Source organism: Kwoniella shandongensis, chromosome 4, assembly GCF_008629635.2.
Source record: "Kwoniella shandongensis chromosome 4, complete sequence".
Lineage (NCBI taxonomy): Eukaryota > Fungi > Basidiomycota > Tremellomycetes > Tremellales > Cryptococcaceae > Kwoniella > Kwoniella shandongensis.
In genome coordinates, this window is record NC_089290.1 from 27,383 (window position 1) to 51,341 (window position 23,959).

Genomic DNA, 23,959 nt, shown 5'->3' on the forward strand with positions numbered 1-23,959 from the left:
GAAATATCTGATCACAGCGCATCCTGGGTCCTGCATGTGTCAAGAGCACGCCGTAGGGTGACATGTCACCTACATGAGTTCAAAACCCCCATTCCCCGGCCGCATCCCTACAGTGACGCATGTTTGAGATCCAGTCCCGGAACCTGCAGTCTCACGCGCAGCCCAAGACGATGCCATTCCGTCTCCTCCGCCATTGGCAAGCTGATCCCTCAAGTGCGAGACTTGACTGAGAAGGATGTCGGAGAAAGGCAATGTATCGACGGAATCCGTCTTCTTGCTGGCGATGACTAACAACGCGGATACACTGTAGGAGGAATCAATGACAAGTTGCCACCTGCCGACTTATAGCAACTTACAATGCCTCTTTCATATATGCAAACGAGAAACCGTTGGTGTTGTCAGCGAATTGATTGACCAACGCTTGTGGGAAGTCGATGTTTGGTTTCGTCCGTAGCTTGTTCTGCCAGTAGGTTGCGTAATCTGTACGATCCGCTCCCGAAGGGTTCGGGAACGTGCTATTGCGAAGGCAACCTTAGCAAGTTATTCGGCCGTGTCCGATACCACGAGCACACGCAGCCGAGATCACTCACTATTTCCTGTCAAACCGTGAGGGTCTGTTTGATAATGCCGGATCAAGTCGCTCGAAATGGTTGGTTGTCCCAATCTAACACATCAGCCCCTGCAATATGTGTGCGCACTCACCAAAAGCAAGCCGTCATTATCCTCGAGACCATCCACCTCATTGAGGAAGAATGCTCTGTTCTGGTCGTTGATCAAAGAGTCAAGATCTTCTAGGACCAAGATGCAAGGTGCTTCGCTTCGAGCTCGAACGAAGATTTCACGAATGCCTACGCAGGTTGCACAGAAGTGAACATTGATTTAAAACTAGCATAATAGCTTCAACTTACCTGCTTCTTCTCCCTGGTGACCTGGGTCAGGCGTGAATTAGTACAAGGGTCTTCTTGGGGTAGGACACCGTACAACCCACCTCGGAAGGATTTGACGTATAACGCTGGGACGTCTGCCTCCTTGATGATTGCTTTAAGACTGATCGTCTTTCCATTCCCGGGAGGCTGAGACTTGGTCAGATTGGGGTCGTTTTTTCTTCTCAATCAAATTTACACCAAGCAAGATCATGCCCCGCTTCCAGGGAACGCCTAGATCTTTGAAGATATCCTCGGCATTAAAGAACGATTGGTAGTCTTGCTGGATTTGGCGTTTTAACTCGGGATCGATCACCACGTCGTCCCAGGACGCCTGTGTGCGTGGGTAAGTAAAATTTGACCCGGTGCCGGGACACCTGTCATCATAGCTCACTTTCTGTACAGCATCCCAAAGTGAATGCTCGGGCCTCCATTGACCCTGTTCGAAAACCCAAATGACGTTGCGCGGAGTGGAGCAATACGCTGAAACCGTTTGAATCAAATTACGTGCCTCCTCCGCATCGTCAACGATGACATGCCATTGGGTGACTTGTTGACCCATTACTTCCTTCCACTATGGTTTTGAAACGATCAGCATTGTTACACATTCGCTGCTTGGAAACACTCAGGACTTGCTTTGGCCAAGATAATCTTGAAATCCTTCCCTCTCCAAGTCAGGTCCCATCCTCCAAATATCACTTCGTCTCGAAGCTGGCCTTCACCGTCTCGTCTTCTTTTGGGGCGTCGATACTGTACCTTGCTGACAGCTTGGAGATTGTCCAGATGCTTGAAGACGACAGATTCCGGAGACTCCTTGGCGTATCGCTTGAGGTCAAAGTTGTAATTCTGCGTGATGGTGACGCTCAAGTTTGGGAACAGTGATGAGATCTCGTCATAGAGGAAGACTTCTGTTCCAGAACGAGGAGCCGAGACTGTAGTGGAGCAATCTATTCAGCGTTGTGGATGGGTGGCAAATCAAGGTGGAACATGGCTCGACTCACAATGCTTGATGTAGATATCGTAAGCGCTTTTGGGAGGGGTGAAGGTGCTCATGATGGGCCGTATGACGTCCCAAGTGCTTTGTGACTGGGGAAGCCAAACTCCTAGCAAGAGAGCGAGTAACGCGAAGATAGGGAACCACATCGGTGGCAAACGACGTGTTTCGGTGTCTTGGTGGTGGAAGAAGAAGACGACGACGATTACGTGGGAATAAAAAGCAGCGATATAGGAACAGGGCGGTGTGCGGCGAATAACCGCGATTTCAGGGGATCAGCAGAGATAACAAAGCCCGAGTGGTGTAATTCTCCGAACACAAATTGAAGTGTGGCACCTGACTGCAATGATTTATGACTTTTGCATGTCTTTTCTCGGTATAAATAACGTTCCGTATTAAGATAACCATAATTGAGCCCTTTTTCCATCATCACATGACGAAAGCAAAGTCTATTGGTGTAGAGACGGACCGAGCGGGCCGTGCAGGTAGTTTGCCTTTATGCATTTATGGATACTACTCTTCACTTGGATTCTCAGCCTCAACACCCGAGATGAGGGAGTATCTTACAAGCGTATCGTAACTTAATTTACCGGAATAACCTCCAATTAACAGGTGTTTATCACATCGAAAACAACTCGACTCACCTGACTGAGCCAAGCCTCACTGATTCACCCTCAATTGTTGCCTCGTCTTCGATCGGGTTAGTCCGTAAGGTCGGCGCATACTTGGTCCGATAAGGATGAAATCCAAGATGCATAAGTATCTCGGGGTCCCAGCGGGGCCGAAAGCGGGGTGGCTGCATCCCCCCTTCCCCTTCAATTTCTGTGCATCGATCGTATATCCCAGCACAGGGAAGGCAACAAGAACGTTGTGTGCGAGCGAGAAGCGACCATGCCAGACTCAATTAGAAACAACAAGGAAGGTGTCATTACCACCGCCGCCGCCGCCGTACACGATGACACCGAGAAGATGGACTTTGATCACGTCGAAGAGGCCAAAGCGGCCGGCATCGATCCCAGTGTGATCATGAAGTCGCCTTTCGAAGACCTCAACTTCATGAAGACTCTCAAGACGTTCAGGAAGTCAAGCGCGCTAGCATTGCTTGCCGCCTTTTCGGCCGCTGCAGAGTGAGTGTCCCGTGTTTCACAACAAAGATCAGTGGTAGATGTGTACAACAGGACTACTTGAATCACTAATGCTAATTACCCGTGACCTCTCAGCGGATACCAGATCGCTATGACTGGTAGTATCATCGCCAACAAAGGTTTCATCAAGACATACGGCACTGCTTACAACGCCAAAGGGGCTTTGATCCTCGATGCCAACATCCTCGCTGCATGGGGAGGTGTACAGAGTGCCGGTCAAGGTTTGGGTATGCTGAGTATGCACTTGTGAGTGCGAAGCGGGCAAAAGATTCCAGCTGGAGATTCTGAGAGTAGCTGATTGAATTTGTTCGCAGTATTGCCGATCGATTCGGACGAAAAGTCGCGTTCTACGGTCTTTGGCTAGCTCTTGTCCTCGTAAGTTTTGGGCGAATACATCCCAGCGCCGGAGGTTCATTGTCTCGCCTTCTCGATCCAGGGTGTTGCATGCGAATCATTCGGTCGAACATGGCAAGTCTGGCTCGTTGCGAAACTCGCTTCCGGCTACGGAGTAGGATCCGTCCAATTCCTCACGGGAACTTACATCACCGAGATTGTACCGTCTCGAACGAGAGGGTTCTTGCTTATCTTCTACTCCATCTGGTGAGATCTATCTTCATTTTGTACCGAATCAAGCTGACAGACGTCAATGACCAGGTACTCGATCGGACAGCTGTTCGCATCTGCGGCACTCAAGATTTTGGCGGACAAACAACCTTTCAACTACCTCGATCTGATCTATACGGAATGGGCTATGCTCGTGAGTAACCAGAGATAATTAACCGAGGAGGCCTTAGAATTACGTACTGACCGTAAATGACAGGGAATCATGCTTATTATCTACATCTACATCCCCGAGTCACCTTGTGAGTGCATCTTTACCCAAGCCTAAACAGGGGTGTGCTGTATATTTCATTCAAGCAACGGTATATTGTGAACTCAGAACCTTCATCATTGACTTGAACTCCCGTCCCCCAGGGTGGTGCGCCAATCACGAACATCACGATCGCGGTCGAGCTATCATCAAACGACTCAACGGCGGTATCGAAGGTTACAACGTCGAGTATCATTACGACATCATTCAGAAGACTGTGGAGCATGAGAAGCAGATGAAGATCGAGGCTTATGGACCGGATGAAGGGATGTGGAAGCGGATCACGGATATAAGGGAAATCTTCATAGGTTCTAATGGAGTAAGTAATGGTACAGTAAACGAAGGAATGCTCGGGCTGATTTTAAGCCTCACATGGATAGATGAGAACACTCATCGCCTTTTTCCCTGCTGCGGTTCAGCAGATCTCTGGTCTTGCCATTGTAAGTCGTATGACAAACTATCAAAGATTTGTCTTTCGACTGACTGTCCGCACCTCACAGCTGTCGAACTACGCGAGCTACTTTGCCCAAGTCGCAGGGTTCGCGGATCCTTTCGTATTCTCCCTCCTCCTCGCTCTCGTCGGTATCTTGATCACTCTCCTCATCGCCCTGTTTACCGACTTTATCGGTCGAAGGGTCATTTTCCTTGGAGGTGTATCGGTCACCTGGTTAATGCTCATCATCGTGGGTGGAATGGGATTGGTCCCGAACAAGTCGCAGAGTCTTAACAAGCTCGTGGTGAGTCGCTTGTTTCCTCGCTGCCAAAGGTGAAATCTGACGTTTTGGGTGGTGTCATGTGGTATCAGTTGTTCTTCGCATTAGTCTGGCGAATGGCATCGACTTGCGTGGGTACCCTGGGCTGGTCTTACGTTGCAGAAACTGGTTCTGGGCGTCTTCGAGCGATTACCGCTGGTGTCTCCGCTGCAGGAGGAGTATGCGTCGGTGTCCTCTTTAGCACTACTGTCCCGTACATGGTATGTTCTCTGCCTCTATTGCGATGAAGTCTGTTTCTGCGGGAGAATGGATCTAACGCACATCGTGAATCGACCTCAGCTCAACGCGAATTACGCCAATTGGGGACTCAAGACTTGTTTCTTCTTCGCTGGTATCTCCGCACCCATGTGTATCGCATCATTCTTCATCATGCCAGACATATCGAAACGTACCCCCGCAGAACTCGACGAGATGTTTGAGAAAAAGATCAAGCCTTGGAGGTAAGTCTCGAGGCTCTTACAAACATACCATTCTCGCCGAAATTGTATCTGACAACCACGGGTTCGGCGCAGGTTCCGATCGTACGTCACAGATGCTCAGAGAGCCCTTCAAGCGGAAAAAGAACGAACGGGTCAGACCGATGCTGCGGCATTGCAGGATATGGCGGTGAGGAGGTAAGGGTGAGGCAAAAGTTAGATCTAGGAGATATGTGAAGGTAATTAAAAGACGACTTAAGTAAAAGGTCAGAAGTATTTCAATCGTTAGTAATGTGGTTGGGTCAGACTTGCTAAGGCAGATAGCTTTGTAAAAGGTTGAATGATGTGTCTATGAGATATCTATACAAGTATATATATAGCCGCTACATTCCTCTCGTTACACGCTTCCAGAAATCCTCAAAGTCCTTCCTGAGAATGGTCCATGTCCATCCCATGGAGTCGATCTCATTCCTATCTAGCCAGACAAAGTCGCTATGTGTCGCACCGTCCAGCTGCGTTTTTCACCCTGTTAGTTTCTTTTACGCACCAGCTCACCGACCAATCCGGAAACAGAAGACTCACCGTTCGGAGCTGAACATCGACTCCATCTCTCTTCATCGCATGGTGTAATGCTAAAATCTCATCGTAGAACGCTTCAGCAGTACCTGCCGAGATGTACACCTTCGTTTGATGACTAACGAGGTAGCCAAATCCTCCTGAGGTCGTGAGAGCTGGCGAGAAGTATAGATTTGATTTGTTGTTCGGGAAATGTCGAGTGTGCGAAGGGATATTGACGGTTGTCAGGTCGACGAGGTGATCCTATATCGTACCGTCATTAGCATTTGAGCGAGTAGAGTAGTAGGTAGTATGAGGAGGAGAATAAGGCGCACTGTGTATCTGTTGGCTCTGACACTTGGGAAGGAGCTTGTCATGTCTGACCACGGCTAAGCATTGTTGTCAGCTTGATAGATAACGTACGGTAGCCGAACAACGACTTACAGAATGCAAACACATAGATCCGACTTGTCCAAATCGACGACCCCCTGCGCTTTCCATCTCTCCGAGACATCTCGCAAGTGCAAGACTAGCATTCGCCCCTGCGCTATCGCCGCATAGCATGATGTTCTGAGCAGTGCATGTCGCATCAGCCTAACGTCAAAGATGCGAGACCGAATACGACCAGAACACCATCACCCACTTTTGCCTCAAATCCCCTTTCTTGAACAACGTATTGTAACCCCGCTAGACAATCTAGCAGAGACGCCGGAAATGCACTATCGGCAGATAACGATTTTCGGTAGTTTACACCTAGTCCACAAATATACAGTTCAGCGAGCAGTGGCTAGCTGTGAATGGAACCAAATGCAGAGCTTACAGAATACTCTGACATCGGTCAGTTCGGCAATTGACCAGGCGGTATGAATGCGTAGAGGATGACCACCGACATAGCCTCCTCCGATAATGAAGAAGACGAGTCGCTCTTCAGGTCTTGCAGGGCGATCCAAATCCTATTGATTCGCAACGTCAGACGGATGACGATATGATGATCACTAGCTCCAACTAACTCACCTCGTCCGTCTCCCCAATTCGTTCGATCCAGAAACCGGGGACAGCTCTCGTCGTAACCTCCTCTCGACCCTGTCTCAGTACCCAAGGGCTATATTCATCTTCCTCGTACGGTGAACATTCGACCCTCGTCACTCGACACGTCTTTAGGTACTTCTCCGAACTAGGCGGGATGATATCGTATTCGACATCACCAGCTGGGAGTCTTGCCCATCCCAGCCACCCATAAAACACCCTACGACGATTGATGGCGATATAGTGTCGGAATGTACATCCGGGAAAGGGAGGCTCGTACAAAAGATAGCGTAGAGTGTGGTAGATTGTCGTTGGGGGAAGGACGAAGACCCGGATGATAGGTGGGAGTAGGATGTCGAGGGCTGTATGGACAGGTCTAGGAAGCTCGAGGTAGGCCATGATGAGACTGTGATGAGGACGTTACATTTCAGTGCAAGCATAAGCGATGGACGATTGAAGCCAATGTAATCAAGTTTACTCATTCGCGCTGATTGTCACCATCTCGGAGCATTTTTCCACCGACCGGTCCCGGCGCCGAGGTGGAATGCCTCCACCGATGCACGTCCAGTTTCCGATCACTTTGATGGTCAAAGCGCAAGCGGTCCGTGCGCAATCTGTCAATGTCGATCAATTAATTTTCATCTACGGCCATAGAACCTAGAAAACGCCGCATCCCGTCTGATCTGCGCAGAAGTACCACCTTTCGAAAGCTCTTACTCCGCTGATCACGCCAGTACTTTCCGCTTCGCTGGGGACGGCCTCCGTCGCCGTCGCCGACGCCGAGAAGGCTCCCAGAGTCACTCAACTCTGAGACTCAAACTTCTTCCCATAACTCGACTTCCACTACTCCCCCCAGCCCGACACTCCACACATCGCTTCTCTGCCAGTACGGGCACGTCTCGGACAAGTTTCAGACCGATCGGATCACCACAACAGGCGTTGTCACCATCGTAAACATCGGCGACACCACCAACCTCGCAACGCCCGTAACTCGGTGGCCAGTCCGCGGTTTTGTCCCATTCCTTCGCCCCTCCCCCCGAATCTCTCCCCTCTGTCCCATCATCCTCACTCCGTAGTCCAATCCTCTCGCCTTCTGCTCACAACTGGAGCCCGCTGCCGTTGACGCTGCTGCTAGCGCACAGGCCTTGTTTACTAGGTAAACAAAGGGCTCGAGTGGTGTAGTTGGTTGAGCGAACTTCTACGGTCAACCTCCACCTTCCCACGGTCGGGTTATTTTTCAAACCGCGGTTTTTGTACCCAGAACCGTGGTTTAAACCGCGGTTTACCTCCACTTTCCCACGCTAGTTTCTACACGCAACCTCTCCCCCCTTGCCTTGCGAATTTAGACCACGGTTTACCGTCACGTGACCATGCCGCGACCACCTTCGACTAAACCTCCGTCATACTTAGCATCAACGGCTGCTAGTCGTGCAAGAGACCCACGACCAACCGCAAGCCAGCTATTCAACGGCCCACCTGCCCAGTCCAAGGCGGAAGCGAGTGCCCCGAGGGCCTCAGCGCCGGTCGCGGCGTCAATTCCATGCCCCATATGCCCAGCGTTCACCGGAACTAACATCTTCGATCACTGCAGGAACCCGAAGAATCACCTCCGAGCCCCCTTTGTCCAATCGGACTTCGGGATATGCAAACACCTTATCCAAACCTGTGGGGATTGCGGGACGGTGATGAAACCCGGAAGGGCAGCAATGGGTAGCCACCTTCCATCTTGTAAGGGTAGAACGGACGAGATGATCTGGAGGCTGTCAGGAGGGACGAAGTTTGTAGTGAGGGAGAAGGACAGAGACAGAAGCTTCACTTTCCCGACGATCCCAAACCTCTCGGCGTCAGGAGCGATGCGCATGCGAGTGTTTGCGGGAGCGGCACCAACACCATCGACAACCCCAGCACCCGCACACCCCACGCCTCCATCGCTGAGGTTATCGCGAGACGAACCGAGATCGGACCCTATGGGTCCTGTCAGCCCTACATCGCCGTCTCCCTCTCCTCCTCCGGATGAACCGTTTCCTCAACCCCGCCACCGCCTCCTATGCCACGTCCTCCACCGCCGACTCCTCCTGTACCCGCGTCCAGGGGCCGAAACCCATCGAGGGTCTCCTCCGGGACCACAGCCACCCAGCGTCCGGCCGCTCCAGCAACTCACCTACCGACCGCTGAAGAGACACAACATACGGTGGCGGACCTGCTCCCCCTCCCAGGGTCTATAAAGCACCTTCACCCGAACCTAGTTCGTCCGTTTGTTACCTGTGTTAACAGGCTAGCTGAAAGGTACAACTCCGAGCCGTCGGAGAAAGCCCTGTTCGACATCCTTGCGTTAGTTAAGGTCGGACTCGTGCCGAACATGAGGAATGGACATGCGGCGGTGACGGAACGACTCTCCATGTACCCCGAGGTGCCCTGGCCAACAGCACAGGAAGTCACACCGGGACCTACCAGGAGCGCAGCAGCGAAGGCGAAGCAGATGGTGGAAGCTGGGCTTATTAGGAAGGCAGCGAGGTTGCTGACAGCGGATGCGAAGGTAGCGGAGCTCGACGACAAGACGATCCAATCCCTACGCGACAAACACCCACTTGGGCAAGAGTCTCCATTTGCCCAAGCGTTGCGTGTCGACTCAGCGGTTCCTACAGTCCCCGAGGCCAACGACGTGCTGCTGGCACTGGGCAGCTTCAATCCGGACACCTCCCCAGGCCCGTCTGGGTGGACAGTCAAGCTCATTACCCTTGCCTGCACGGAGGGCCCATTCCGACAGTTCCTCACCACGATGACAGCCAAAATTGCAAGTGGGATAATGGAAGGAAAGGACATGTTGCGCGTGGCGAGGTTGACCCCACTACTCAAGCCAGACGGTGGAGTAAGGCCGATAGCGGTGGGGGAGATGTTCTACAGGCTAGCAATGAAGGCGATCTTTACATCCAACTTCGATCCTGACACTCTTTCTGCAAATCAGTTCGGTGTAGGATCGAAAGGAGGAGTGGAGACAGCCATCCATGCGGTACAGAAGACGATCGACAGGCACCCAGCGTTCAAACGGTTCCGATTCCTCACATCATTAGACGCTTCCAATGCTTTTAATGCGTTGTATCGGCACCTCTTGGCAGCAGCAATCCGCAAGCATGCTCCTAGCTTCCTCAAGGCGGTAACATGGTCGTACGGAACGCCCTCGCAGCTACTGGTCCACTCGAACAGCACGACGGTCGAGATCGAGTCTTCGGAAGGAGTTAAGCAAGGCGATCCACTCGGACCTCTACTGTTTTCCCTCGCCATCAAGGACGCTGTGGGAGAGCTACAAGCCCTGCTCGGCGAGAAATACCTCGTACTCGCCTACTTAGACGACATATTCATCCTGGGAGAAGACGAGGACGCACTGCAAGTGGCGACGGAGTACTTTGGGCGTGATGGGTCGCCGCTTAGGCTCAATAGGACGAAGTGTAAGCAGGTAGAGATAGAGACGGTTAGAACAAGCAAGGATGGATTTCGATTGTTGGGATCGTGTGTGGGATCGACGGAGGCTAGGCGTTGTTTCCTACAAGAGAAGATTGGGGAGGTCAGAGACAGCTTACAGCACTTGGACCTGCTGCCGAAACAACACGCATTACTCATCCTCCGGTTATCCTGTCATCAACGGCTCCGGCACCTTCAACGAACGCTCATGTCGTCAGACCTTACCGACCTGTGGGACAACCTGGACAACCTTCTGTGGGAGGCATTGGACCGCATTAGGGATCTGGCCCTGAACCCACCCGCTCTTCGCTCGATCGACAGCTTCTCTCCCTACCTCCGGCTATGGGAGGTATTGGGCTCGCTTCCTATCGGGAGTACGCGCCTCTCGCCTACAAGGCTTCATCATCCATGGCGATAACGTCTCTTCTCGCGATTGTAGACGGGCTTGATGAGCCGATCGACCCCCTGTCCCAACGGGAACTCTGTAAAGAGGCCAACACTATCAAATACAACACTCTAATGGCCTCTCTACCCTCCAGGACAGGATCTCGGTTGTCGAATCAGCCTCTCAGCTTGGTCGCAAGTGGTTATCTGCCATCCCTTCAGCACCCCGGTTTGTCATCCCAAATGCCGCGATACAATCAGCCTTATTATACCGAACATTGCGAGCAGGATACCAGGGTAACTGTAGGAAGTGTGCGATCCCAAACTCACTAGGCCACGACGAGAATTGCACAGGGAGAAGCAGGTTCATCAAGGCGAGACACGACGCGATCAAACATAGACTTGCGGCTGCTCTGAGATCGATCCCAGGCTCCTCCGTAGTCGAGGAACCATACATTCTGGATCGGCTCGATCGGCTCAACGACATCAGGGTGACCTTGGACGATTCGGACAATCGACATGCGCTCGCCGAGGAGTATGACCTGAAGATTGTCTCCCTCTTTGCGCCGACCTATCAAGAAGCGCTTCGATCAAATGGAAAGACTAGGGAGGAGAGGCTGGAAGTGGAGAAGCTGGAAAGGGAAGGCCTATGGGGGGAAGATGCGATGAGAAGGGCTTTGAAGGTGTTAGCTCAACAGGCGAGGAGGAAGGTGACTGGTCTACCAGCGGAAGAGAGAGCGCGAGTGGAAGGTACCGGGCTCTTCACCCCGCTGGTGTTATCGACGGGTGGTTTACAGGACGAAGAGACTGCGGCGAAGATTTCTGAATGGAAGCGGTGGAACATGCCATGGGCTTCATATGGCTGGATGCTTATGTCTATCTCAGTCGCGTTGGTTAGGGCTAGGGCGAGAACTCTCCTCGTCCAAGCAGCAGTGTAGACAGGCTCGTTCTTCTCCTTTTATCATAGGTAGCTTCTGATACGCTTTTTACACGGACCATGCATCTAAATCTGCGCAGCTAAGCTGGGTATCGCTCGGTTAGTACCAAGGTGGGGGACCACTTGGGAATCCCGGGTGCTGTAGTTTTTGCATTCTTTTTGCGAGGCAGGTCAAGGAAATGTATTGTAGATCATCTTGCGGGGTATGCGTCTGTGCATCTGGTTCAGGTCTGTGCGCGTGTGTTTGTGTGTGTGTTCAAGGGGTGATAGGGTGAAGCGGAGAATTGATGTTTGAAATATTCACCGAGGTAGTCCTTGCGCACGATGTCTGTGCCCTCGCCGGTTCCATCACCGTAATTCTGATGTTGACGTTGATCACCAAATAGCAGCCTGACAGTACAATGATTGCCTGCAGTGACCTATGAGATGAATTGTAGAACGTATGGAAGTCTGGGTATCCTACACGCCCAAATTTCGTGGACAAGGTTCTCCAAGGCGTGGAAACTGTAGGCGATCAAAGGCGCTGTAACTCCATGCACAACCGAATACGAAATACTCTGCACTGATCAAAGGATCGCGAGAATGTACTGTATTCTACTCGTTGGGAGCTGCGACCGCCATACATTTCACGTAGAATTAGCGGATCGCCAAGATTGACGAATTTGGTATTGATTTTTCATCCTTTGCTGGAATACGTCGATCTTTATTGATCTCCATCGTGATCGACCATCACCCGGCACGCGGGTATTCTCCCACCTTTGATTCCGTGCGTTATATCCATGTCACTAGGAGCCTCCCATGTCATCATGCTCAAGCCATCATCGTCCATATCCTATGGCGCTCGCTAGTGGTGTTTTTGGCGTACTCCATCACCCTTATCCACACGGCACGGCACGGTAAATAGTGAGGGTTCAATGATAATCCGGACCGTAATGAAAGTGAATGGTAGTGCGCACGCGCTTGTACCCTGTGTATAACCTGGATTGGGTACGCAACAGAATCTCACGCCAACGCCAAGCCGCGACGCCGTCGTTCAAGCCAAAGCCGAACCTGTATCATCATGTTCGTGTATGTATCATGCTCTTATGCTATTCACGCATTACATGATATTACTGGTATCTCGCGAGAATGGCGTGTATGGAACCGAACAACGCGCCGAGAAGTTCTTTTAGCTCGTAATGTTCTTTCGACCATGCAGCTCAATGGTTGTTGCCGAGACAAAAGGCGGCGGCGGCTACTGAACAAGTAACGTTATACCGAAGGCGTATTTTGCCGGTTTGAGGAATGTTGCGATCCCATCTCATGGGTGGATGTCTCTCATGTCTCTCGTGGTATGAAACCCTAAGAGTTTTCTCACAAGCAGATCCGGTCATAGAAGCATGTAATAGAAGACGTCAATATCCTACACTTTGGTTTTTCTTCTCTTCCACTTTGATACATCCATCTCACACGTCGATTCGTCTGTCTCAACTGGATCATTTCACACCGTTATCATACGATCATGCTTGATATACTGGGTACGATACGATGGCAGAAGCAACAATAGCACACAGTCATAATCCATATCCGGTGGCCAAGTCGGGTTATCTCTTCGGTTCCTATCTTGCGGTGAGTATCTTCAAGCTCAAGTTGATCTCTTGCTGCTGAACTGATTCTCCCCGTCGATGCCCCTTGCAGCTCGCATTGTACGGTGTTCACTGCTCCCAAGTTGTTAGATACTATGGCAATCATTCCGACTCTTGGCGAATCAGACTCCTGGTCCTGTGGATATGGACTCTGAGCACGTTACAAATCCTGATCATCCTGGCGTCGAGTTGGAAGTACTTTGTGGATGGGATCGAGAACACGAGAATATGGGGAGAGTTCTGGTGGCCTCTTAGCGTCCAAGATGGTCTGGTGAGTTAAAAGCCCACGCATTCGTTCACGCTTCTGGCTGTCGTGATGGTCGAGCTGCTGAGCTGACTCCACTACTCAGGTACCGCTTATGGCGTACACAGCGCAATTGTATTTTGGAAGAAGGGCTTGGAAGTTGACAGGGAGAAGACCATGGTTGATGTGGTCTGTCTGGATCTTGTCGACCATTGCCTTCCTAGCTGGACTAGCGTGAGCACTTACCCGTTTACACCATCCTTCTTAGAGCATCCTGCTTACACTCCTCTTGCCTTGCCATAGCCTCGCCGTCACCGCTCGTATCTGGTCCGACGACCCTTTCGTATCATACGACGATTTCCGCTCTCGTTCCATCGGTATCCCATCTCAAGCCGTCGCAATCACTTGGATGGGTCTTTCGGCCTTCATCGACGGATCCCTCACTCTCATCCTCGTCTACCGATTCTCACAAGCGCGTAAATCGGTATTCCATTCCACTCGATCGCTCGTCAAACGAATGATCGCGTTGACCCTCGAAACGGTGTTGCTCACGCATATGGTGGGAGGAGTGATGTGTATCATCTTCTTGGCTTCGCCAGCGGCACATCGAACGCAAAGTGATATCTTTTGGGTATTATTGGAGGTTGTCACGGAGTTGTATGCCCTTTCGGTGGTGTTCACCATCAACTCGCGTACTCCCACATCACCTCCATCATCCGCTAATTCCTCAACGGAAGACAAAGAGAAGAGTATAGAGTTGGAAGATAAGGATCAAAGAGAATTGCCGAGCACGGAATCGGCGATCGATAGACATGTAGAAGGGTATCAAGGATCACAACCATTCGGAGTGAGGATATTCGCTCTGCCCAGAACTAGAAACGAAAGTGAGAGTGGGAGTGGGAGCAGTGGTGGATCACAGCAGAACAGCTCGACATTCGGCGTTTTGTCGCAAGGTGGATCATCGTTAGAAGGAACAGCATCGCCGCGTACACCAGCGGACGAGTTGACTGGATACGTGTTGTCCCCGAGACCAGTAGGAGGAGACGGATCCAGGAGGTATTCAGATTGGAACGAAATGGATGAGGAAGAGGAGGATTCAAAGACGGGTTCGTATAATTCAAAGTGATTTCGGTATTCGCTTTCCTGTTCTGGTCATCGTATGTAGCAACAAGCATGTGGGGTTTTGGATTGTATACAGTATTCCGGTAAGACTCGACATGCATAGTACAAGCACAATATCAATGACCCAGTTTACATGTAGGTAGTCACTCTTGGCTGATAACAGGTGACAAACCCGGTGGTGACATCCCCTGGTGACAATCAGCTACAACAACATCTACAACAACAACGCCGGTAACCCGAAACGTTGTTGTTTCATCTTGACATCGTCTTTAAGAACAGATTCATACATGACTCGTATTCACACCATGCATCCTTCTCCCCGCCGCGTTCAGTGTCCATCCTTGGAATTATTCGAACGAGATGTCGATGCGTCTGGTTTCAGTCGCCAGCGATGAGAACCCTGACGCACAGCAAGGACCCATCTCCGTGCTCATCATCGGTGCAGGTCCAGCGGGATTGGTCAACGCTCGTACTCTCCTCCAAGATGAATTCAGCGTCACCATCGTCGCCAAGGTGGGTACTCGGACCGTTCTCTTCAGCGTGATCCGACTGGTCGATATGCATAACTTCGGCTGATGCTCGTTATGTAGGAAGATGGTGTTGGAGGGTGTTGGAGGAATACCTACCCCGACTTGACCACTAATGCTCCGTGGGGTGCATTCACCTTCCCGTGAGTGACTGATCAGTTGCGAATCGCTGGATGTGGTCTGATAAGCTGGAATGTCCACCATCATAGCGGCCTTGACATGCCTAAACCCTCTTCGCTGGAAGGAAAGGTAGTACCGGCTCGAGCATACAGACGTTATCTCGAAGAGTTCTATCACTACTTCGTGGAAGGCAAGGTGGAGATGCAGTGAGTTCACCTAGGTCCTGTAATGGTTTCCCATCAAGGCTGTGCTGATCTATGAAATGATGGCAGCCTCAGCACAGAGGTGATATCCTTGACACCGACCGCTAATGCTTCCCGAGGGTGGACGGCAAGATTAGCTCGAGAGGGTGATGGAGAAACAAGGGCATTTGATCGAGTGGTGCTAGCTACAGGCGTGAGCAATGTTTCTTCTGCTTCCTCTTCCATTTTCTGATCGTGGGTGACTTCTCTAGTATCTCGGAAAACCCTTGATTCCTCTCCTATTCCGGCAGTCGCCTATCCCCACTTTCCACACCGCCGACTTGGCCAACTCAGCGCAACTGTCCCGACTACTCGAAGTTCTTCCTTCTTCTCCGGCGTCTCCCGTCCCACAAGGAGATGAAGAGACAGTGTTAGTAGTAGGAGGAGGAAAGAGCGGAATGGACCTGGCAGCTTTGTTGACGAATAGAGGGAGGAAGGTGGTATGGACGTTCAGAGGACCGTTGAAGTGGTTCGCACCAGTGGTTCCTCCAGGAATGATGGGAGCGAAGTGAGTCCAACTCCTGCTCACACATACATCATGGGTGCTGTTTTGTCAACATTGACCTCAGAGCAGACGGTTCACTCGTGTCGTCAGGCTAGCACCCGCTAACTCATTTCCATCACAGCCGTATGGACATCTACTTCGGCCCATCTCGCACCATTGACAGCTGGGCAATGTGGTTCTACCATCGCACATGGCTCGGCGCGCTCATGATTCGCCTATTCTGGAAGATGATGCGTTTGGGATGGGTATGTACGAACCTCCTCTCACTCGTACAAGTCAAGACACCTCCTCGTACGAAATTGAAGCTGACCTGAACCTTTAGTCTACTGTGTACAGCGAGAAGATGCCGGCACCAACCACAGATCCGTATCTCTCTCTTGCTCAATTCGCAGGTGGTATCCCTACCGAATCGACCGATTTCCAACCACTCCTAGCAGCGGGTCGTATTGCTTCTGTCCCAAACATCACTCCTATCGCTGTGGAAGACGATGGAGTAGTATTTGAGTCCTCGAATGCGCACAAGGAGAAACTCAAGATCAAGTGCGGAGCAATTGTCCTAGCGACAGGTTACAACGGGGCGAACTACGACTTTATCGATGGAGCAACTCGACAGTCTTTGGGTTTAGATACGGAATCGCCTGATAAGGGGTCAAAGGATAGGATCAAAGCGTTCCGGGATCGATGGCGTAGTATCACTGCTGGGAAGGAGATTGGAGAAGAGAAAGAGATCAAGTTGCCGCTTGTCCTAAGAGGGATACTGCCTTTTGGAAGGTGGACTCAGCGCGATTTGGCTGTGACAGGGGCCACAAGGTGTAAGTCTAGCTTCAACTCGGGGGAAGCGGCGTAAGTTGAATTCGATGTGATGTTGATGCCGATATGGTGTTCGCTATAGCATACGCGATCCCTGCAATCAGTTACGAAGTCGAGTCTCACGTAAGTCTGTGTTCACCTTTCGCCAGTCAAACCAGCTTGGTGATAGCCAGCACTCGCTGACGTTCAACCTTTTTATTGATTAGTGGATCTCCTCCATGTTCAATGACGATCCTTGTATGCGTCTTCCAGTGACTGAATCGGATTGTCTTGCCGAGATCCACGCCGAAAACGATTTCATTCGTGCTCGATATCCTGGTATAGTTCCACACGTGCGTTGACCATCTCCTCTACTGCTGTTACGAAGATGTTGTAAGCTGATCTGACGAAACAACCCTTGCGTGTAGGACCAAATACCCTCCAGTACATACTTTACCGGATTTAACGATCTTGCCCATACTCGAACTCTGCTACGCGATCTGATGCTGAATCCTTGGCGTCAGAAATCGGATAAGAAATGGTGGCAGTTCTGGAAGATAGGGGATTGGCTCGATGTGAGGATCCATCCGGAGCAGTATGCAACCCTCGCTGACGAAAGGAGAGCGATTAGAGGTAGGGTGCACAGGTCTACTGATTGATCTGGAGGATTCTCGTGTGGAAGCCAGCTCATCCAGTATGGTTGTGGCATCGAAGTTGCAATTTAGCTTATCCGTCGATTATCGTTGTTGTATTTCCCAGTTGTACACCAAGCATGTCACGTCGTCTGTTCTCCAGGTGTACACGCTAGGACTCCTCTCGATCTTATACTTGGACTACTCGCTGCGGGACCTAGCTCCTGGCGATGCAGTGTCAGTGAGCCACAGAAAGCAGGGAACAGACGCATACAGAAACAGAAAGATGACACTAAGTGGTGCACTCGGATAAAGTGCGCAGTCGTCATGAGGTGGAGAGAGTACCAAATGCATTCAACTCCTTGAACGATGATCATGCATCCCTTGTCGTGCTCACATATACGTTCGAATCAGAGTCTTACTACACTTTGATGCACTCACTCCTCAAGCGATTCACGTTTACCCCAATGCCGTCCTCTGCTCCCAAGTACATATACAAGATCATCCCCCATTCGTCGGTGGATCCTCGGTGAGGCCGCGTGTTCTCTCTTCCCTCGCACCTCGCACCGCGAAGCTTACCCACTGACATTTATGTCGTTTTCGATAGGTTCACGTTCCCCGTCCCTATCCCTGCATCCCACACTTTCCTCACACCCATAGACTTGCAAGATCGTTTCATCCATTTCTCCGCAGCAGAAAGGATCCCTACTACTCTCAATCTATATTTCAACGATGTTCCCTCCGTCACGATATTACGTATCGAGTCTGAGAGAATTGGAGCTTGGAAGAAGCTTGAATGGTTAGGTGGGTCGATTTCTCCGTCCCATTCCTTTATCTCGTATCTTGTATCTCAAGCTGTACGGACGAGTCTGTATTCCCGTCCCGGAAAAAACAGTCGGAGGAGTCTCCTATCAGACCCGACAAGACAACGACTTGAATACTGACGATTGTTTATATTTAGATGACTACCGTCTGGCACACGCCACGCCTGTCCCTCTAGAAGGCGAACATGTCGAATCGTTCAGAGAAGTACATAAAAAAGCTTCGAGCACCAGCGGTACTGCCGAAAAACAAGCCGCTGGAGGTGGAAGATGGGAGGACGCGTTACAAGCAGACGAGGTGAAAGGTTGGCTGTTATAGCATTAAGTGTATGTATCTGCGTCTATCATGATATGTACATATCGTCGGAGTCGAAGCGATGCCCGACGGCAAGGTCTGTTAGAGTTCATATCGCAGCAGACAGACACGATACAGGACCGTCGCGATGGGTTGTGCCTGACCTGAAGGCGGCGTAGCGGGAAGAAAACCAGAAGCCGTGACGAAGGAGGAATTGATTTGGATCACAGAGATAAGAGAATATTGCCAATTCAGTAGCACATGTACCACAAAGCCTTATCAAAGATTTTCTTTCATCGCTTCTGTATCCCTCCAGTTGGAACTCTCCTCTCACGCGGTCGTCCTGGGTGACATACTGCACTGTTCAAGTAGGATACGATACGATGTGATCGGGGTCTGCTTCTTATGGAATAATTACTTCTGAGAGATAGGGAATATGGGCAAGGGAGCATTATCTATCTAAGCGAAGCGAACTTGAGATTTGGTATAGTTGTAAGACCAGAAGGAAACTTTTTTTGGCTCTTCGCTCCACCATACGAGAGTCAATCGAGATAGATGTATGTACGCGCTGTATAAGTCTAGTCAATACCTTATCTTTTGACATACTACCATTGTATCCAAGTCAAGTGTCCTCGTGTGATCGTCAGTCGGATCGACAACACCCCTTTGACCCTATATCCCCGCATCACATATATTGTCATCTTCGCGAAGTGAACTCGACATCACTCTCGTATCGCGCACGCACACGACCATCATGACAATCGCTTCGAGGATCAAACAGAAGGCGACGACCACCTCGGCGTGGGTCTTGCCAAAGGAAGAATCATGTATCGCCCCTGAGGAGATATGGAGTAACAAGGGTACGCTCACGATCTGAGCAAAGCTGAGACGAGGAGAGTTAATTGCTGATATGATCTTGCCCCGTCGCGCAGATATGGATCCTACTCCTATGGAATATCGAACTTGGACATCATGGACATTCTTCACCTGTAAGTGCTCGGTCCGTCCTCTCATTCTTACGCGACTAGTCTACTTCTGCTGGCAATTTGCTGATAAGCTGTGCGCACACGCAGATTGGATCTCTGACCTTATCAACCCTGGTACATGGGCGACGGTCGCGAGTTTCGTCAGTCTCGGATTGACTTGGTGGGAATCTTGTCTTGCAATCTTTGTGGGAGGTTTATTGGTCGCTATCGTCATTACCGGTATGTCCCCCATGTCCACTTTGGTCATCAATAATCTCGATCGAAGGATCACAAGCTCACGAGGTCGTTTGCTTTGTGCACAGCCAACGGTTATATCGGAGCTACGCTTCATACTCCATTCGCGGTCACTTCTCGATCCGTCTTTGGGTATTGGGGTTCAAAGTTCGCAGTCTTCTCACGGATGGTCATCGCCTGTTTCTGGCTATCCATCAACTCGTGGTCGTGAGTGAAGCCTCTTTTACCCTTTTGCTTCGCCATTCACACTCCTCAATTTCCTTTTCCTTATCCCAATCTCGCTGACATCACATTCTTCACGCAGCGGCGGCGTCTTCATCTCCTTGATGATCAAGGCCATCTGGCCTCAGTATGCTCATCTCAAGAACCACATCCCAACAAGTCAAGGTGCAACCTCTGCCGACTTCTTGTCATTCTTCTTGTTCTGGTGAGTGAAGCGTCTCGACGCAACACGGAGCAGTCAGCTGGTGTATTTGTGTAAGAAAGTCTAAGCTGACCATATTTGTCTGGTTCAGGCTGCTTCAACTTCCCTTCGTGTTCATTCACCCTTCCAAGCTCAAGTGGGTCTTCAACATCAAAGCCATCGCCGTCCCCATCGTCTCGTTGGGTACTCTCATCTGGGTGAGTCGCACGTTTACAAATCCAACGACGACATGTTTCGCCAACTCGTGCTGACTTGATGGTTCGAATTCTCTCGTAGGCTGTCAAGAAAGCTGGAGGTGGCGCATCGGAGGCTTTGTCGAACCCTGTCAACCGGGCTGCTCCTGGTGCTGCTAGATTCATCGCTTTCATGACTTCCGTTACTGCTTGTCAGGGAACTTGGGCTACTCTTAGTGAGTCGTATATAGAAACGGGCTTAAGCAACAGTGGATGAAGAACGGGTTGCTGACGGTCTTCGCTGCGCAGGTTTGAACATTGGTGATTTCTCTCGATACTGCAAATCCCCCTCGGCCACATTCATCCAAGTCGCCGTCGTCCCTATCCTCTTCAGCGTTCTCAGTGTCTTTGCTGCCATCACCGCTGCTTGTTGCGCTCACGTGTACGGCGATGCGGGATCGTACTACCAGCCATACGATGTTGTCGTGAGTGTGGATCGCGTATTCCTTTGGGGTCGAGCGATTGAGCGACTTGTTTTAGGCTCTTTGGGATACTTCTGCCGGTGGACGAGCTGCCATGTTCCTCGCTTCTCTCGCATGGGCCCTCGCCAACGTTACCACCAACATCACTGCCAACTCCATCTCCGCCGCCAACGACATGACCTCTTTGGCTCCGAAATACCTAAACATCCGTCGAGGTCAACTCATCGCCGTCACCGTCGGCGTCTGGGGTTTCGCACCTTGGAAAGTCTTGGCCACCGCTGCCGATTTCTTGACCTTTATGTCGAGTTATTCGATCGTACTTGCACCCATCGCGGCGATCATGATGATTGATTTCTTCGTGGTGAAGAGACAAAAAATCGATATCTACGAACTGTACAAACCCGATGGTATCTACAGGTTCTCGAAAGGTTGGAATTGGAGAGCATACGTCGCTTTGGCCATTGCTATCGCACCCAACTTGCCGGGTATGATCAACGCTATCAACAACACGGTCAAGATCGGGAACGTGAAGTATATCTACATGGTTTCCAACATCGCTGGTGACATCAGTAAGTGACCGCATCTTCCCCTTCCTTCACGATCTACGTTCCGGTGAACTTCTATTGACTATATGTTCCATTGCAGTCGCCATTGGTGTCTACCTCGCACTCTGCAAATTCTTCCCAGCCTACGAATCACTCGTCGACGAACCGATCCACGATCTCATCCAAGCCGATTCTACTGATTACGGAAATTACGGCGGATACGGTCATGAGCAGTACCACGGTAGCAATGGTAGTGATAAAGATGGCGTCGAGACTGAAGTCAAGACCGTCTAGGATTCGGGAAAGCGTATGATTAGGTAGATTTTTGTATGGAGTGTTGATTTTAAGATAGGAACGTTATCACAGAGTAGTTCGAGGGAGGATCTTGCGGAAGCCTATATAGAGTGGTGCGTTCCGTCGTCGTTGTCTGTTTGAAACAAATATATGAAAGTAGTGCGTCCCGCGGGAATAGGAACGCATTTTGTCCTCGGATCTTCGCAAGCGATGGCCTCTAACTGTCTTCGGTCCGCGGAATCTCCGTGCAGTTCACACCCCTGTGTGTATCAAACGGTATGGTTGGTAGCTCCAGCCCAGTGAAGGCATACATATGTCCAGGTGATTGTGCATAAGACGATCTGTGCATATCTCCACGTTACCAACTGATCTCGCATCCTACTGCAAGATGGTCACTGGCACAGATCCCCTTTCTAGGCAAACCTTTACCCAACTGCTCTATCCGCGGTGGTGCGAGGAGTCCCGTCACTTCTGCTCTCAGCCCGCCGTCCACCGGTGGTAAGATGAGCAGATAATCTGTCATGATATATCAGCCCGTCAATTCTCGGACGGAAACATGCAAATCGCACTCACCCAGTGTTAGTCGGAACAAAGGTGTGAAACACGTGTAAGCAGGTTCCCCACCTCCCTCTGCATCCACCACATTGGCAAATCCTGCCCTCTGACCAAAGCTTTCCTCATTCGACCAGCTTGTCGAACCATACGCACTTCGCGCTCCTTCTTCCGGTAGAGCTTGCCTAGCCAATGATATCAGTTCATCTGCAGTCAACATCCCATCCCTCTCTTCCGGTGTTCGGGTGTTCGCTATTGACTTTTCGTTGGAATCCGGCAACTCTTCCTCGTCGTCGTCTTTCTCCTTGGAGTCGGTAGACGCAGCGGCTGCAATGGGGGTATTGGCGCCTGTTCCGGATAACGAGGGTGGTTGAGGTACAGCGGAATTATTCGACAGAGGAACTTTTTGTACGCTGTCGTGAACGAGACGGGAGGAGTTGATTTCGTCCACCATCGACGGTGGAAGGGGTTTGTGAGGATTGACGAGCAGTTGATATGTCGCTTCGGAAGGCTGTGTATTGAGATCTAGAACAAGAGTAGCGTCAATGATGCTGTACATATGACAAGCAGTGCACAAACAACTCACCTCCCGCAAAGACTACTGGCCAGCTGGAACAATTGTTGTCTTGTTGGAATTGACGAATTGCCCGTAACAGAATGATGCATTGTCGAACCCGCTCATAAGCGTATCTGCAGTTCGTCCTCGTCAGTATACGACATTTTTGTGGTGAGTTTGAAAGCAGGTTGGACTCACTTGGGATGCCAGAATCTGCATATGAAGTGTCAGCTGGCTCAACCATGGACATAGCCGAGATCAGCAACAGACTTACAGATGCGTTGTAACAATCACGATGCCTCTTCCTAGAGTGTTCACGTCCTCCAACGCAGCGATCAATCCCACATTCTTGGTCTGTCTGCTCCCTCCTCTCCGTTTTCTGATTTCCTGACTGTCGTCCTCATCCTTGGTAGTAGGTTGAGGTGTCAGGTCTTCTTGATCGAGGTGGACGAGCCGGCTGCCTCGAACGAAGAACCGATCGGCACGATACAAGATAACGAGACCGTGCAACTTGCCAGGTCCAGAACCCTTCACGTGAGAGTGCTTTGGCAGAGAAGAAAGGTAATCGCGTAATCTATCGCATTCCTGAATGGATCTAGTGATCAATAACTGGCTCGTGAAGTATTGATGACTAATGGAACTCACTTGTAAACAGATAATATCGTTTGCAGAATGATGCTCCAGCTCTGCTTGCATCAACGGTCTTCTTTCCGACCATCTTAGACAGTCTGACCCAGGGAATAGTTCCCTTCCTGATACGTTAAATCAGACAAAAGCTTCTGTCTCCGCTAAGTAGAGAGGCTCAGCTTACGAACGAGTGTCTGTGCTAAGATCTGTGATTGGTTGTGATAACGATCAACATGAAGACCACCCTTACTGCCAGGCCGCCGGGAATTATCACTCACATTCCAAGTGATGATCCTGACTCTTCTACTCCCATCATCATCACCAGAACCAGATCCTACACTGATCCAGTCCCTCTTCAAGAACCGTCTCCTTTCCTCTTCAAGTCTCTGCTCAGGAGTTCGCTCCAACGTCCCATCAGCTTTGGCTGCCTTCTTGGCCAGCTTTGCAGCTTTACGTTCAGCTGCTTTTGCGATCTGTTCAGGGGTGAGTGTGAGTGGTGGGGCCATTCTCACTGTGCTGCTAATCTTGAATGTTGTCAGTCGAGGTATTCGCATGCGACTCGATGTTTGAAAGGTTATGGTCAAGAGAGTAGCTTCGTAGTGACTTGGGCATATCGAAGTGGAGGTGAAGTCGAAGTGCAACGTTTCGGGATTCGTAATACCGATGTAACGGATTAACAGT

The 23,959-nt window shown here is 50.6% G+C and overlaps 8 protein-coding genes across 8 annotated transcripts; 5 read left to right on the forward strand and 3 right to left on the reverse strand.

Annotated features, from left to right (window-relative positions):
- Positions 1–69: 69 nt before the first annotated feature.
- CI109_102046 (uncharacterized protein) lies at positions 70–1,976 on the reverse strand (the record flags this gene model as incomplete). Its single annotated transcript, XM_065967078.1, has 10 exons — positions 70–304; positions 357–515; positions 591–664; positions 739–848; positions 909–929; positions 989–1,073; positions 1,123–1,257; positions 1,318–1,497; positions 1,560–1,855; positions 1,925–1,976. The coding sequence occupies 10 exons, from the start codon at positions 1,974–1,976 to the stop codon at positions 70–72; spliced, it is 1,347 nt and encodes a 448-aa protein (XP_065823150.1).
- A 374-nt stretch (positions 1,977–2,350) lies between these two features.
- CI109_102047 (uncharacterized protein) lies at positions 2,351–5,324 on the forward strand (the record flags this gene model as incomplete). Its single annotated transcript, XM_032008493.2, has 13 exons — positions 2,351–2,493; positions 2,694–3,044; positions 3,138–3,308; positions 3,377–3,437; positions 3,499–3,662; positions 3,717–3,819; positions 3,883–3,925; positions 4,038–4,252; positions 4,314–4,373; positions 4,434–4,670; positions 4,739–4,906; positions 4,986–5,146; positions 5,219–5,324. The coding sequence occupies 13 exons, from the start codon at positions 2,351–2,353 to the stop codon at positions 5,322–5,324; spliced, it is 1,983 nt and encodes a 660-aa protein (XP_031857210.2).
- Positions 5,325–5,505: 181 nt separating this feature from the next.
- Positions 5,506–7,102, reverse strand: CI109_102048 (uncharacterized protein; the record flags this gene model as incomplete). The annotated part of the gene is made up of 7 exons (XM_032008492.1): positions 5,506–5,634; positions 5,705–5,941; positions 6,013–6,066; positions 6,122–6,247; positions 6,321–6,430; positions 6,498–6,630; positions 6,692–7,102. The coding sequence occupies 7 exons, from the start codon at positions 7,100–7,102 to the stop codon at positions 5,506–5,508; spliced, it is 1,200 nt and encodes a 399-aa protein (XP_031857209.1).
- Positions 7,103–13,010: 5,908 nt separating this feature from the next.
- On the forward strand, positions 13,011–14,478 carry CI109_102049 (uncharacterized protein; the record flags this gene model as incomplete). The annotated part of the gene is made up of 4 exons (XM_032007662.1): positions 13,011–13,091; positions 13,161–13,379; positions 13,459–13,586; positions 13,656–14,478. The coding sequence occupies 4 exons, from the start codon at positions 13,011–13,013 to the stop codon at positions 14,476–14,478; spliced, it is 1,251 nt and encodes a 416-aa protein (XP_031858100.1).
- Positions 14,479–14,834: 356 nt separating this feature from the next.
- On the forward strand, positions 14,835–17,316 carry CI109_102050 (uncharacterized protein; the record flags this gene model as incomplete). The annotated part of the gene is made up of 10 exons (XM_065967079.1): positions 14,835–14,987; positions 15,065–15,144; positions 15,211–15,327; positions 15,394–15,517; positions 15,576–15,871; positions 15,990–16,113; positions 16,191–16,680; positions 16,761–16,801; positions 16,885–17,010; positions 17,086–17,316. The coding sequence occupies 10 exons, from the start codon at positions 14,835–14,837 to the stop codon at positions 17,314–17,316; spliced, it is 1,782 nt and encodes a 593-aa protein (XP_065823151.1).
- A 404-nt stretch (positions 17,317–17,720) lies between these two features.
- On the forward strand, positions 17,721–18,429 carry CI109_102051 (uncharacterized protein; the record flags this gene model as incomplete). The annotated part of the gene is made up of 3 exons (XM_032007660.2): positions 17,721–17,818; positions 17,897–18,093; positions 18,251–18,429. 3 exons carry the CDS (start codon positions 17,721–17,723, stop codon positions 18,427–18,429), a joined length of 474 nt encoding a protein of 157 aa, XP_031858098.2.
- Positions 18,430–19,159: 730 nt separating this feature from the next.
- On the forward strand, positions 19,160–21,543 carry CI109_102052 (uncharacterized protein; the record flags this gene model as incomplete). The annotated part of the gene is made up of 10 exons (XM_032007659.1): positions 19,160–19,265; positions 19,338–19,394; positions 19,479–19,610; positions 19,694–19,832; positions 19,930–20,052; positions 20,141–20,246; positions 20,326–20,458; positions 20,532–20,707; positions 20,763–21,273; positions 21,350–21,543. The coding sequence occupies 10 exons, from the start codon at positions 19,160–19,162 to the stop codon at positions 21,541–21,543; spliced, it is 1,677 nt and encodes a 558-aa protein (XP_031858097.1).
- A 358-nt stretch (positions 21,544–21,901) lies between these two features.
- Positions 21,902–23,784, reverse strand: CI109_102053 (uncharacterized protein; the record flags this gene model as incomplete). Its single annotated transcript, XM_032007658.1, has 8 exons — positions 21,902–22,059; positions 22,117–22,620; positions 22,682–22,785; positions 22,850–22,864; positions 22,926–23,236; positions 23,297–23,403; positions 23,463–23,484; positions 23,557–23,784. The coding sequence occupies 8 exons, from the start codon at positions 23,782–23,784 to the stop codon at positions 21,902–21,904; spliced, it is 1,449 nt and encodes a 482-aa protein (XP_031858096.1).
- Positions 23,785–23,959: the final 175 nt, after the last annotated feature.